The sequence below is a fragment of the Eleutherodactylus coqui genome, chromosome 12 (assembly GCF_035609145.1).
Source record: "Eleutherodactylus coqui strain aEleCoq1 chromosome 12, aEleCoq1.hap1, whole genome shotgun sequence".
In the NCBI taxonomy this organism is placed as follows: domain Eukaryota; kingdom Metazoa; phylum Chordata; class Amphibia; order Anura; family Eleutherodactylidae; genus Eleutherodactylus; species Eleutherodactylus coqui.
The window spans coordinates 23,559,656-23,574,995 of NC_089848.1; the positions used below are offsets into that span (position 1 = coordinate 23,559,656).

Consider the following 15,340-nt stretch of genomic DNA (forward strand, 5'->3'; position numbering starts at 1 on the left):
TGTGTGTGTGTATATAAAATAAATATATATATACACACACACACTCATACATAAAAATATATACTATATTCTTTTGCATTGGAGATTATGTAGACAGGCGTATGCAATGCATTACAATGTTCATGAATGTCGATAGGCTATTACACCCTCAAGGGAACATAAGGCTCAATAGCTGTCAGATATAAAGTGGAAGGCATTGTGAATCCGGCTGCTTTTTTCACATGCCGACCTTTGTGCCATGTTACTATTCAGTCTAACATATGCCTGTATTTAAGTTTTGCTAATCCGTTTGTTTTTTGCTACTATTTTTATACAAAAAAAGAGAATTGAAACAATGAAATAGATTGAGCAGAGCGTCCCCGTTGGATTCTTTAAGCACATGCTGACGGGCAGCTCATTGGTGCATTTTGCTGCAAAGGTCTTATGTGTGAATGTCGCAAACCGCCAATCCGATTGCTGCTTCATTGAGATTGTTCTTTGAACCTGTGTCACCAAAAACAACAGGAGGTCCCACTGCTGAGCATTAATGGGTTTAGAACAATTAGTACTGCTTAGACTACAGATGGGTTGGATGTGGAATTCTGTACCAGCTTCATATCTGATATTCCTACTGTAGCTCCTTTCATTACCCCTCCACAAGTGCGAGTGATGTGGAGTAGCGTCATTATCATAGCCTAAGGAGGTTGATAGAACAAAAACACTTTGTTACCATTGTCCACAATAGACTACTGAATAGAGAAACACAATAGATGGGAAACAACTACATTTATATTCTCTAGCAAAAAGGAGAAAGACAAACGACCTCCAAAATTTGCCAACTGGAAACCATAAACAAGCGGCTACTGACCGATCCTGCTGTGAATGGACAAAGATGCTAACTGAGTCATGAACACCCTTAATAATTCTACAACCCTGCTTATTCAAATAGAAAACAGTTGTTTTAGACATTAACCCCTCAAGGACCAAGCTCAGTAAAATTACGGCGCTTGGTCCTGGGCTTTAATTCTAGCTGATAGCAAAAATACGGCGTGGGTTTAAAGCTCCTGCAATGTGGCAAAAGCATATCCGGTCCCCAGCAGTTAGCAGAGCCGAAGAACAGGAGGAGAAGGGAGAAGTCGTTTTTAACTGCTTCTGTCTTCTCCTTTACAGGCTACATAGTGCTCAATGACAATGAGTGCTATATAGTGTAGAGAGAAAGCAGAAATGTTACTTCCGCTATTTGACTCGGCGATCACGTGACCGCCGGGTATCCCATGCACAGGAGAGCTGTATGGACTTAGCAGACCCAGATCAGCTTTGTTATAGTGACTACTGTCACTACAGGGGGATGTTTTCCCTGTACCTGGGGCTACTATGGATGCTGCTCCTATGAATGCCCCACCTTCAGTGGAAAAGTCTGAAATTAAAAAAAGAAAAAACGACAATGTGAATGACCCCCAGAGGTCTTAGATGATGTCATAGGGGAAATAGATGGAAAAAAGAGTTAGATAAATAAGTAAAAAAATTAAAGAATAAAATTTTTAAAAATGGATCACTGGGGCCGAGGACGGGTAAGTACCCTTTGCGTAATTGTTTTTAATGATTTCGCTGCAGTTTTAAAAAGGGAATTTGTAATCAGAAAACTTATTTTAAAAGGGGTTTTCTAGGATGTAAAAATGTATCAAAATGCATCCCTTGCACTCCTGTTGGGTCTATGTGCGTACCAACGTGACATTTTTAGTGGCAACACATCAAGTGACTGTTTTCCAATCACTAGCACATTAGTGACATTATATGCATAGTGACATCAACACTGGCCGGTGATTGTCAGTCCCGGTCGTCTGATGTCATCACTGTGGACATTACATCACCATGTCCAGTGGGACAACAGGACTGGTGGGGGATTTCCGAGACCAGGGTCGGGGAACTGAAGCAAAATTGGTAATTAGTATATCGCATAGTGTGGTGGTGGTCAAGTTCAAGCAGAAAATTATGTATTTTTAAATACAGAAAACCTCTTAGGCTGCTTTCACATCTGTGTTAGGAAACTGCATTGCAGATCCGGCATAAAATGCCAGAAGAAAAAGTCCTGCATGAAGGACTTTTTTTGTCTAGTAAAATGCCGCACAGCTGAGACCAAACGGATGCCATTATAGTCAATGGGATAAATTTGGTGCCATTCAGTTCCGTTCTAAGACGGACCCATTCGACCAGGGGATTCCCCTTTCCTGCTCCCATCCGCGGCGGAGCCAGTCACGCTCGTGTGCAGCCGGCCTAACTGACATCTGAACGCAGGTGTGAAAGCCGCCTTACTTGGCCGTGTGTAAGTCACGAACATCAGGTAGTCAAGGAGCTGAACTATACGTCTCAAGCTGTAAACCAGCTGCTTACCCGTATATACCATATAAACCGTATCAAAGTCACATTGGGAAATGGGGGACTATGTAAGAAATAGGTTAGATGATGGAATGATTGTAATTTACCATTCAATCAATGGTGGCTCATCTCACTGTGGTCTAGCTAGAAACTGTGTCCAGACTAACATATCATATAGAATGTATAGTCAATACAATGAAAATACCCAAGTATTGTAATTCTAATTGATAAAGGGTTATTCCCATTTTATAAAACGATGACATATAGCTAGGATATGTCATCACATTATGATCAGTGAGGTCCAACGTCTGGAACCCCCATGATTCTGAGAATGAAGTGGCCACAATGTTGACTTAGCTTGTGTGTTCCTTGCACAGTTTTTCCCTGCATTGCAGTACCTCTAAGCATAATAAGCATAGATATAGACATAGTGCTAAACCAGCGCTGTTGTGAAAAGGGTCACTGTTTCAGGCATGGGGTCTCCACTATCCTCTGGAGGCAATGGAGATTCAGTTAGGTAGGGAAGGAACCGTGACGGCTCTAACTCCTTTAAGGTGACCATCATGACCTTGACCACATATTCAGACAGGAGCGCCAACAAAGACTCATGTACTGGCTCCAGGCATATCAGTTCGGAGGACGGCCAGGTTTGAAAATAGGCTCAACTAGTGGCAACAGCCTAGGGGCTCCATGGGTAGCTCACATAAGATCCTGAAGCTGACATCTCTGCTTTTAACAATGAACTTTAATAAACAGGATCAGCTAGTTATCGGTTCAGTTTCTGTCTCTGAGTCTCTCTCTCTTGACCTTTATCAGGCCAGTACCGTATTTATAAGAGTTTCGGCCTTATTGTGTTTTTTAAGTCATATTCCTGTGTAATGTGTTTCTCAAAAATCTTTTTTATTCTTAGTCCTGTGCAATGGGCTCCACAAAGTCCTTACCAGGTAACCAGGGTTTACAGTCCTGCAGCATGTCCAAGCAATCCATCATGGTCAGCAGCAAACTCCAAGTTTCCTTTTACTCCATATTTTCCATACGTTAGAGGACTCCATGTCCATAGGGCAGAATTACTGCAACCTCACCATACCAAAGGAAATACTCCTGATCTGCGCTCTTCCAAGAAGCATAGCCGCGCTCAAAACGCTTCGGTCAGAAGTTTCCCGTTGAGAGAGTCACACAAGGTGAAGAAGCCCACTGTAGCCTCTTATTATGGGAGGACTTTCATCACATTTTTTACCTAGTTGCCTGCCTTTAAACCCTTAATAGCTCTATATTTTTCACAGTGTAGCCTACATCTGTTTCAAGATACTTAAAGTTACGGCTGGGGTCTTGATAGAGTAGGTCTTAAGCCCCTTTTACACGGGAGGACTGTTGGGCGGTGAAGCACCCAACAGCCATCCCAGTGAAGCACAGGAGGTTCATCGCTCAGTGACTGGAGGCAGATCGGGGTGGGAATCTTTCCAGCCCACTTGCCACCAGTCACAGTAAAGAGTCCGTCATTCATAGATGAACGATGGCCTGTTTAAACTGAACAATGCAGCGGCAGACCAACAATGATCTTATGGTCTGTATGAAAGATCTGATCAATGATTTATCGCTGATCGGACTTTCATTGCATACATTCATACTGCACAATTATTGTACAAACCACTCAATCTAACGAAGTGTACTGCGTAAAAGGGGCTTTACAGTAAGGCTCATTTACACCCAAAGAGAATCTTTCAAACGATTGAAATATTGACAGTTCTAGCGATCATTTTGCATAAAGTGCTAATGGACACTCATATCCATTAGCACATTATCAGCTTCATTTGCGTGTAAATGAGCCTTCAAGAGCTGTTTGCAGAGCTCAGCAGGTGGTCTGAGCTCTGCAAGCAGCTCTTTTGTTCTCTCACGGGCTATCCGCTGAATACAATGTAATCAGCCACTCCCATTGGGAACACAGTGTGCGGTCCCTGCTATCTACTTTCCAGCTGAATGATCGATTTTAAGCTCACCTTAAAATCATCGTTCAGCCGAAGAGTATACAATGGTAGCATTTACATGCAATGATTATCGTTCATATGCCATCGTTTGAACGAATTCTGAGCGATAGTCATTGCGTGTAAATGGGGCTTTAGATTACAGGGAAGTTAATGAACAACCGGACTTATCCTGTGTGGCCCAATCATTACTAATTACTCCTTTTATTAGTGACCTCTTAGTGACCACTTAGTTGATAAGATGTTTAGTAAAGACCTTTGAGACTTCTGCCTTTCGAATATCTGGCACAGATCCCAGTAGCTAGAAAAGTGATCCAATCATGAACTTCAAGTGCTGACTGTGCGGTCACACAGTGCAATGCTAACCAATTACTTAGAACATAAATGAATCTGGGCATGACATGCCTGTTACATGATGTCAAGGTGCAGTGAGCCTTTACATGTAAGAAGTGAACCTTTTCAAGGATCTGTCTACTTTTCAACACAACAGATGGACATTGCCACCCAAGAGACGAGAAACCCAAATCCCTAGAACTATATTATTGTGATCCAGCACTTTGGCTTAAGTGCTTCTTATTGAATTTGTTTGGAATTAGACAATTCCTGTCAGTATAAAGACATTTGAGTCATATTGAGGATATATAATATTGTATCTGTTCTGCCAAGACAGCTTGATATCAGCTGAAACGATAATGATGGACACTGATGCAGCCAAGTTTAACTTGACTCTTGTTGCGGTAAATTAACTCTCTGTGCCACAATTTATTTGTATTTCAATAGCTTTTTAACAGTTTTTGTTGTGTTAAAAATAATATGACAATAGCGTTTCAATGACTTAACCTCTTATTGACCGGCCTGTTTTGTGTCTTAAGGACCAAGCGATTTTCATAACTCGTTGACGTAGCCATATCAGGTCTTTTTTGTTTGGGACAAGTTGTACTTTTCAATTGCACCACTCTGGAGTACACATAATGTGTTGTATAACTTTTATTAATTTTTTTGGGGGGGTGGGAGTGGGAGGGGGTTGTGAGAGAAGGAAAAACTGTCCATAAATTCCACCATTGTGTTTGGGTTTTGTTTACAGCGTCCACCAGATAACTTTCTTATCTGGATCAACGCAATTACTGTGATACTAGGTTTATAGAGATTTTTTTTTTCACTACTCGTGCACAATAAAAAACACGTTTTTAAAGATAAACAATTGAATCTGCATTGTCCCATTCTAAGACCTGTAACATTGTAATTTTGTTTTGTTTTTTAAATTTACTTTGGTATTTTATCTGTTTTAGGCCGCCTGCAGACGGCCGCGTCGGATCCTGCTGCGAGAATTCTCGCAGCGGGACTCGACCCGAGCGTCTGCAGAGAGCAGCGTGGCATTCACCTCCTTCCACGGCTCCGGCTCTTTGATGTGCATGCGCAGACCGGAGACAGCGGCCGGGGAGTGAGATTTCTGTGCGGGGCTTGCAGAGCCACACACAGAAATAGAGCATGCCGTGATTTGTTAACGCAATCCTATGGCAGCTTCCACAGGTGGAAATTCCGCGGGAATTTCCACCCGTCAGCAGGCAGCCTAAAAAGAGTTTTTGTGGGGAAAATACATAGTTTTTTAAAACTTTTACTTCTTTAAATTAGCCTTTTTTGACCTTTTTGATACTCTTTTTTAGTTTCTAAAGGGGACTTGAAGATATAATTAGTTGATTGCTAGGATAGTACACTGCATTACCTTTGTACTGCTTTCTACTAAGCCAATGCAGCAGCATATTAGACTCTGCTAGAGGCGAGTTACAAGGTAAGCATGGAGGCCATTATCAGACTTCCGGTTGCCATGGGGACCCATTGATACCTTGTGATTGCATTGCAGGTTGCCGATGGGTGACAGAAGGACCCCTTTACCCCTGTTATCTGCTTATATGTTGTAGTTGCTATTGATTGTGGCATATAACGGGTTTAACTGCCAGTGTCTGAGGTTTCTCTGCATCTGGCAGTTAGAGCAGGAGCCTGGCTGTCAGTTGTCAGCCAAGCCACCGCATTAAAAAGCTGTATGTGCCGGTTAAAAACTCATCAGTGAGGTTAGCAAAAAGGTGTATTGGTAAGGGGTTAAGATACGTTTCCAGCCAGCATAACTAAAGCGTAACTCTGCATTTGCGCACTATTTTAACAATGAAAATGTACCTGTTATTTAAAAAACCCTACAAAAAAACGAGGACGACTTTGCTCCTGAATGATAGTGTGTAATATATAGCTTGTTCTAATGGCTGACTTGGATCTATAAAATGAGGGTTTCGGGATGCATATCTAGCCTCCTACAAAGTCATTCTTTATTGCTATAGGCAGAGCTTTTGAGAGTGGGAGTATTTTATTATCTTTTTTCCACCTTAGTAGTAGTAGAAGGTCTTGACATAACAAGATCAAAAATCCTAAGAAAAAAACAGAAGGTCTCTATTGTTGTTGAAGGTACAAACATTATCACTTCAGTCGAGAGACTCGGAACTGAACCTCATGCAGAATTCTCCCCGGTCCTCCTACTGTACTACATTTTCCATTCAGAACTGCCAGCAGCGCATTTGTATTTTTAGGTACACATTTTGCCCTTCAAAAAGAGAATTAGAATCCTGTGCTTTTCCATCTGTTCTCGCTCTGCTTATCTATTCGCATTACTTAGTATCGCAGTAGGGAATAGGGAGTCAAGGCATCTTTCACAGTAACAGAGCTATTTCTAGCATGCATTCATTCTACATTGTACTTACAGCGGCACACTGATGTCAGGCAGACTCATCGAAATAAGCCATAAAGTTGCTGGAAGCGTCTTAACTTATTGTTATTTAACATTAAGTAAAAGTTTGCTTTTCAGATTTGTTGATCTAGTTCTCCTCAAATGCACTTCCTCCCCCTAAAGTGATGTATGAGTTATCATAATTAACGCTGTTAAATTCAGATGTTGTTTATAAAATCATCTGCGTCTCGTAAAACTGCTTTCCTTTTGTCTGAAATGAAAGGAGACTGTGAAAATGCAACGCTAAAAGCATCTGTTCGACATGTCCTCAAGGTCAACGTCATAAGTGCAAGGTCGCGTAACATCGGTGGAGATAGTACAAGCAGTTGTATACATCAGCCCATCCTCAATAATAGGAAGAAGAGAAGAGGAGGGCGGAGTGACTTCTATTAAGAATGTCATTTAGATGGTGAAGAACGCAAATTTTTTTTGAAGAGATATATATCTAAGGTGCAGCCAGTTCACGTTCCGCCATATCTAAATGTGCGCAGTAATGTGATTTTTTAGAAAATTAAATACAATGGACCTCAGGTAGAACCCTTTTGACGGAAAAAAATATTAAAATAATGGAATTAACCCGATTCGTCTTCATCAGTTATTACAACAGGCTTAACGCATTTCGGGAACGCAGCCCCTTCCTCAGAAAATGGCTGAATTGAGTGTGGTGAATGAATAGTCCAACGGTTTGCACTCTCAGGAGGAGAAGAATGACAGGGCCTGAATACTCCTACAGTTTCCACACTGACAGGACCTGTCATTGTTCTCCTCACAAGTGTGGAAACCGTTGGACTATTCATCCACCACACTCAATTCAGCCATTTTCGAAAGGGAAGGGTCTGCGTCACCAGAACGAGTTAAGAATGATGAAGACGAATCGGGTTAATTCTCTTGTTTCAATATTTTTTTCAGTCAAAAGGGCTGTGTCTTTGATTTTCTGAAAATCCTCAAAAATAGATCCACCTTGTCCTTGACCAACATTCTCAACTTCCAAATAAAATAATCTCCTGCAGCAAATTATATCACTTGGGTTAAAATGTGAGAGGGAGAACGAGGCAGAGAGAGGAAGGTATAGTTTGTGTGATCTCAATTAGTTCAGCTCTAATAGGGTTTGTTACAGTAGGAATAGGATTAGAGGCAGGCAGAGTAGGCAGTCGCCTAAGGTGCTTCTGAGGTAGAAGTCACTTCTGATGGATTAAAAGAGAAAACTTTTTATTCTATTTATATATATAATCCTGGTATATTTTGAATATATAGTATAACTGAAGGATAATTCCACTTTCAGGCCAAAGGTCTACATTAAAAATACTACTTAGATACATGACTTATGCTACAACAAGTTTATTCTAGATAGATGAATTATGTAATATAACACATCTAAATTAATTCATGCAATTGCTAAGTAGTCGTCCAAAATGGCAGTAAGAGAAGTGATCAACTTCTTTCCTTAATAAGCAGTTTTAGAGGTTATAGTGTAAGGACAATTCAGCTCTAATTGGTTTTGTTACAGCAGCGGTGGGGCAAGGGGTAAGCAGAGTAGGCAGCCTCCTAGGGTACCATAGAGGGGAAGTCATGGGTGAAATAAAATACATTTCTGCCATTTAAATTTCTTTGTGCAACCAATTGGATAGGCGGCGGTGTGCCACTTCAGACTCCCACTAATCAGTTGATTGAAGTGACAGTGGCGCTCAGGTGAGCACCACTGTCACTTCAGACCATACCAGGCACATCACTGTACATTGTTGGTGGCTGTGTCTGGTATTGCATCTTAATCCCATTTAATTGAATAGAACTGAGCTGCTCTCAGGCCATGTGACTGGCACGTCACAGCAGGAAGTGGTAATGCGGGGAGGGGTCAAAACAGGGAGGGGTCGAACATGGTATATGCTAATACTCGAATGAGCATCAAGCTCAGACAAGCATGTTCGCTCAACTCTAATCGTGATGTCACAGACTTGATAAGAGGCACAAGTGACTGCTACGGCCTCGTCAATCAGCTGATCATTGGGGGTCCTTAGCAGTGGACCCCCACCAATCAACTATTGATGATCTATCCTAGCCTAGTTGACCTCTTCTTTGTTAAAAATTCTATTCATTTCTTTCTTTGTTACATCTGTTTCTTCCCCCTCTTGTTTCCTAAAAAGAATGTGGCAATTACTATTCCCATAGGGACTATCACCTAGAATGACAACTATAACTAGCTATAGTTACATATGTGCAGGACTTATCCTTATGTGTCCTAAATGGGCAGAAAGTTAATGTCCTAAAAGGACCTACTTGGTCCTTGTGGGGCTTATCCAATGTCAGAAACTTGGGGTGACCTTGACTTTTCTGTAGATGATAACAGGGAACAGTTGCAAAGATGACATAATATAATGCCACAGAATACAGGGAACAGGATGTTGCAACACTCCAGCATATAAGTAGAACAACAGACAGACTTATGCTAACAGAGGTACAGGCCTGAACCATGTGCCCACCGATGAGATCAGAAACACCTTTAAACAGAGTATCCTCAAACTGGAATCAGGCAAGACTCGAGAGTCAGACATAACAACTGACTGGGTTCAGATGGGACTCAAGAGTCAGGCATGACATCTGAATGGGTTCAGATGGGACTCAGGAGTCAGGCATGACATCTGAATGGGTTCAGATGGGACTCAGGAGTCAGGCATGACATCTGAATGGGTTCAGATGGGACTCAGGAGTCAGGCATGACATCTGAATGGGTTCAGATGGGACTCAGGAGTCAGGCATGACATCTGAATGGGTTCAGATGGGACTCAGGAGTCAGGCATGACATCTGAATGGGTTCAGATGGGACTCAGGAGTCAAGCATGACATTTGATAAGATTCAGACAAAAACAGATAGGACTCAAACAGGAATCAGACAGGACATAGACATACAGATTTGATCAGCATGCATGCTGAAACCAGACTGGAGAATAACCAGCACTCTTTGTGAGGAGGGACCAGAATGAATGTGCACACACCAATGGTAATTGGCTGACTGAGCTTATCCACGCCACAGCCACCTAAATCCACCATAGGCCGGCTGCACATGGGCAGATTTCATTGCAGAATCCGGAGCGGCGTCCACTTCTGGATCCTGCTGCAAATACTGCCCATAGCATGCTATGAAAAAACATGTTTTCCTCTACATGGACGGAAATCAATTGCGATTTTCCGCTCATGGAGGGAACATTTCAGCATGCTCTATCTCTGTGCGGATTCCGAGCGGACGGCTTCCATTTGTTTCAATGGAAGCCGTATGACTTACGGCCCTTCCACAAATGACATTGCAGAAAGGTCATGGATTCTGCGTCATCGCCTAGCGAAGACGCAGTAAAAGCAGGGATTAAAAAAAACAAAAAACTGTACTGCACATGCCCGACTTATCGCAGTGCGGACCATCCGCAATACAAGAAATGTCACGATACGTGCAGATGCCAGCTGGGCACGGGGTCAGATTCCACAGTGGGCTCCCGCATGCCAAATCTGACCTACCTGTGTGCAGCCGGCCTAACACTTGCAGAGAAGTACTCCTGTCGTGCCTAACACCAGAATGCCAGGGAGCATGCACCAACAAGCCGTGATAGCCATGCAAGGATATAAGGTTGGACTGGTGTAGTTGAAGGTGGGAGGCTGGCAGGTATGTGCTCCAAGTGGATGCCAGGGGGGCAACCTTTCCTTGACCAGAATATTTTGGTATGGGGCAAGATATTTACCTGGGCAGAGTATCACTAATAAACTATATAGATTTGTGAGCTGTAATAACGGCCACCTACTGTTGTCACTTCTGGAAAAAACGGACAAAAAGGGTATAATTAAGAAATTATTCTACAGATCTTTTGTAACAACATGACAAGAAGACAGCTCAAGATTCCTTCTCCCTTCAGGCGGAAAAACACTTCAAAGTGGTTATCCTTTTCCTTAGTCTTGTCTCTTCTAATGCTATCAATAGTAGGTCAACTTTTTGACAAGGCAGAGGCGATCAGGTGGAAAAATTATTTAATTTCACATGGTTAGTACCATTGCATTGAAAAGCCCTATAGAATACTACAGTAACTTTCAATGGAGTGCAAACTATATTAACCGCGCTGAAGTAGCTGTAAGATTAATTGTAGCTTTTTGCAAGCTCAGTACTCATTACCAGTTTGGGAAGTTTAATGAAAGTGGTGTATGTCTCCTGGCTTTGGTGTGATTAACTGGTGTGATCCAGCTTTCCTATTACATGGGAAGAGAGGCTGGTTCCTGTCTGTGGTTTACCGCTGATTTCTGCAAGGTCAGAAGGCGTCATGCTTCAGAGGAGCCAGACCCAGATATCGACCACATCTGCAGCTTTTCTCTTTCAAATGCCTTTGATCTGTTTAATTCCGTGGAGCTCGCTCTCCACAAATTAAGTAGGTTACTATTTAAACCCTGAAAACCACATTGTAGCTCCTCACAAAGTTCTCATGCTTGAAGAATAACTCCCAAAGTTAGGGCATAGGAATTAATGGAAAGTGTATTGCTGATACCATATACATGAATCTAAAATGCATGGTAGATAAAAAGCTGGAATGCTACATTGTATACAGACAGATTTCTTTCAGTTACTTTTCGGAAGCTGAGTCAACATTAGAAGAGCTGATTACTGAAATGCATGGTTGTTTGTACTTGGACGTTTACCAACTATATCTTTAACCGAGTACCTGTCTTTTATTTGCACCGCAATGCAGAAAATGTAGCTGCTTGCGTTCAGTTATTGCTGCCCGACAAGATTGACCACTACTGATATGGCTTTTCTGTACATCCTTTAAAATGCAAGCACTTGCTAACTCATCAATTTTCTATTGTGTCTCTAGAGACCGGGACTATAGACCAGGAGATCCAATCCTACAATACTCCAGGCTTTAGCGGCTGCCTTTCCAGAGTACAGTTCAATCTTATAGCACCTCTCAAGCTTGCTTTAAGATCGCGAAATAATTCCCAAGTCCAGGTAGTGGGAGAACTCGTGGAATCGAACTGTGGTGCATCACCGCTGACCATCCCTCAAATGGCATCTGACAACAATCCCTGGCATCTGAACTCAGGTACTGAATCTCTTTATAGCTATTACAAGAAAATAAATCAGGCTTGGAAAAAAAACTATTTGTAATCAGGAGTGTAACAAAAGAAGGTGTGGAGGCTGCAATGAAACCTAGGGGCTGATGTCTAAGTAGCCTCTCGGCCACATAAGGGGGCCGCAGTACTACCAGTATTGTTGTAGAGTCCAGTGATACGCAGGCTGTTTCTTTAGAAAGCATAGACATTTTACTGTACCAGTACATATACTGTATGTGTTCAGTGGAATGGCTTCCCAAAGACTGAACTAACAACAAAAGGATACATACTCTCTTATACAATCCACACAAAGACATTCCTCTGTTATCTAAAAACAAACTGATTGGCTACATCTCACTACAGTATTACACAGGCGCAGCATACTCTTTAACCCCACAATTGCTGTCTCATCTTCTGCCCTAAAATAGGCATACTTCCGCCCTCCTTTTTACAACACCCACCACCTTACTTGTGTTAACTCTTTTTATCAAATCCCAGCTACCACACTATAAAAGGCATAGAACTTTTGGAAGTCACTGGTATGAATTTTCAATTGGGGTCTAGGAGCTTCAAGTTGAGCATCTGTCTGAAAAGTACAATTCATATTTCTTGCATATATAAGATTTGTAGCTTCATATTTGACATTGAACGTATAAATGTAAAGACAGGGGTGTCATAACTGTACTGTGAGAAATGCTGTAAAAATTGATATATTGTATAGATAATAAAGGGGTTGTGCCATCCATAAGATAGAGGATAACTTTAGGATCGGTGGGGTCCACATGCTGAGAACCTGCTGATTCCAAAAACGTGGGTCAAGAAGGTGCTTGCATAAATTGACCAGAAGCATTTTGTTCTAATGGGAGCGACGGAAAGTACTGAATACAAGTATAATGAAATTAATTAATTGAATTGCATGAATTGAAATGAATGAGGCGGCGTCGAGGATGTGTGACCTCCATTCATGGGGGGAATGGGAACAGCGCTTGACAGCAGCTGAAGTCAGAGCCAGTCAATTGCTGCTCTGGACTATTTCTTATGGGTTGATTCTCATATTGCCTATTAAACCCTATTGATGTTGTGGTCTGCATGTGCACAATGCAGTTGTAAGTGGATGTGCACGTGTTCTCTGTAGGTAGAGGGTGCACCTAAGGGCAAAAACACATGGGCGCATGTGCTAATACAGTCGCTGCTGTGGAGCGTATTAGCCCATGAACCAGACTTTTTTTTACTATTCAGACTCTGGACTAATGTATGCAAGTTTTTTTTTTTTGTTTGTTTGTTTTTAAGTGGAAAGATAGTTCCTGCCCGATCTTTTCTTGCACTTAGTATTAACCCTTTTTAATCCACTGTCTGACGTCTAAAGGCATTCTGATTGAAGGCTGCACAGATGTCGGAAGATGTCCGGCAGGGTATTCTTACTGTACATTACTGGCCGCTCTGTTGTCGGGGGCCTCTCCAGCATGTCAAATACAGCAGTACTGGCTCTAGCTAGTAGGTGGTGCCATTCTATAATGGCAGAAAGAGAAAGCCCCCTAGGAAACACTGAATCCAAAATTGGATTGCAAAGGGTTAACGGCAGAAAATACTGATAATGCAAACAAAAGGATTGAAACAATGGTTATGTTTCGTTCCGTTATGTGGCTATGAAAACAAGCCTATGTGTTTAAGCCCTAAGAATCATTCTAACTTGTGGCTCAAGGAACCAGTTTGACATTGTACTGTTTTCATAACCCTTTCCAATCCAGTGGCGGACCTCGTCCAACTTTGAGATTTCCCTGCATAGCTCCACGTTTCTGACACTATGCAGAAGAGAGCTGCGATGTCGGAGTTCTCTTCTGCATGTTATAGTATACAGGGGATATCACAGCTCTTCTCTGCATACTGTAATATAGATACACAAAAGAAAACTCCAATGTCAGATTTCTCCCCTGCATACTGTAAGGGCTCATGTCTACGGGCGTTTGTTTACCACAATGCACGGCCGCGTGATACGTGGTGAATGGAGTCAATGGACTTTTATTGATTTATGCACATGCGCATGTATACACTGCGTGTATATATGCAAGAGAAATAGATCGCAGCATGCTCTATTTCTCGGCGTACCATGTAGCGAGTCCTATACATTTATATAGGCAGCATATGCAACGCTGTCCTTGTGCAATACATTGCGTATGGGTGGCGTTTTCATACGCAACCCCACCATGAAACAGAGGAGGAAATTCAAAAAGAAAAGGGGGTTGTCCCACTTCTTGTAGTTTTACTGCAGGAAATAGACAGATCCATATACAGCATTGAGCAGTGGCCACAGTTGGTACTGCAGGCTGAATGCTGTTGAAGTGAATGGGACTTAGCCTGCAGTACCAACCCGGGCCACTATGCAATGTACGGAGCCACCTACTTCTTTCAGCAAAACAGCTACAAGTGGGACAACCTCAGGATGCAAGGTCGCATTATACAAAAATTTGGCATTCTCTTTCTGTGGCACTCAGGCAGGCTGGATGTTTTGTGCCATGCTCCTCCCTTTCAGGACTCTGATATGGATAATACACATAGTTATTAGTAATAAGTGTATTATGCAGAGGGGGACACTAATTACTAGCAGCATGGAGCCTGGATCTTTGATAAAATAAAAGTGGGTGAAAAAATAGTACAGGTTCTTGGAGTAAGACGTGGCTCAGAATAACCCTTTAAATAAGATATTCACATCTACTGGGCTTGTTCTGTCATTATTGATTTAGTTTTGACACATCAAGATTTTGGCGGATAAAAGGAATGTCCTTTGCTATGTTTCATATTTTCTTAACCCCTTAACGACCTCCTTTTGACGGCGGTCGTTAAGGAGCCTTATTCAGATATACGCCTTTTTACAGTGCTGCATCAGAAGCCTGGCACAGGTCTTCCATGCCAGAAGAAGCGGGTGCGAGCTGTTGGATGACAGCCCTGCATGTGCTCTAACAGCGGGGACCAAAGAAGCCACCAATCCCCGCTGTTTAACTCTTTACATGCCGCTTTAAATGTGAACACGACATGCAAAGGGCTGACAGGGGGAGGGGGTTCCCTCTGTCACCCATCGGACACCCGTGATGTGATTGGGGGTTCCTGATGGGTTACTAAAGGCACCCATGGGCTTGAAGATGGCCTCCGA

General features: G+C 42.3%; 1 protein-coding gene across 1 annotated transcript in view; it reads left to right on the forward strand.

The window, feature by feature from the left end:
* Window positions 1-15,340, forward strand: part of CNTNAP2 (contactin associated protein 2) — a 1,903,897-nt gene that overhangs the window by 1,870,858 nt on the left and 17,699 nt on the right. The window contains exon 22 of the mRNA XM_066585040.1: window positions 11,955-12,182. Within this exon, the coding sequence (XP_066441137.1) occupies window positions 11,955-12,182 (228 nt within the window). The remainder of the gene's footprint in view (window positions 1-11,954; window positions 12,183-15,340) is intronic.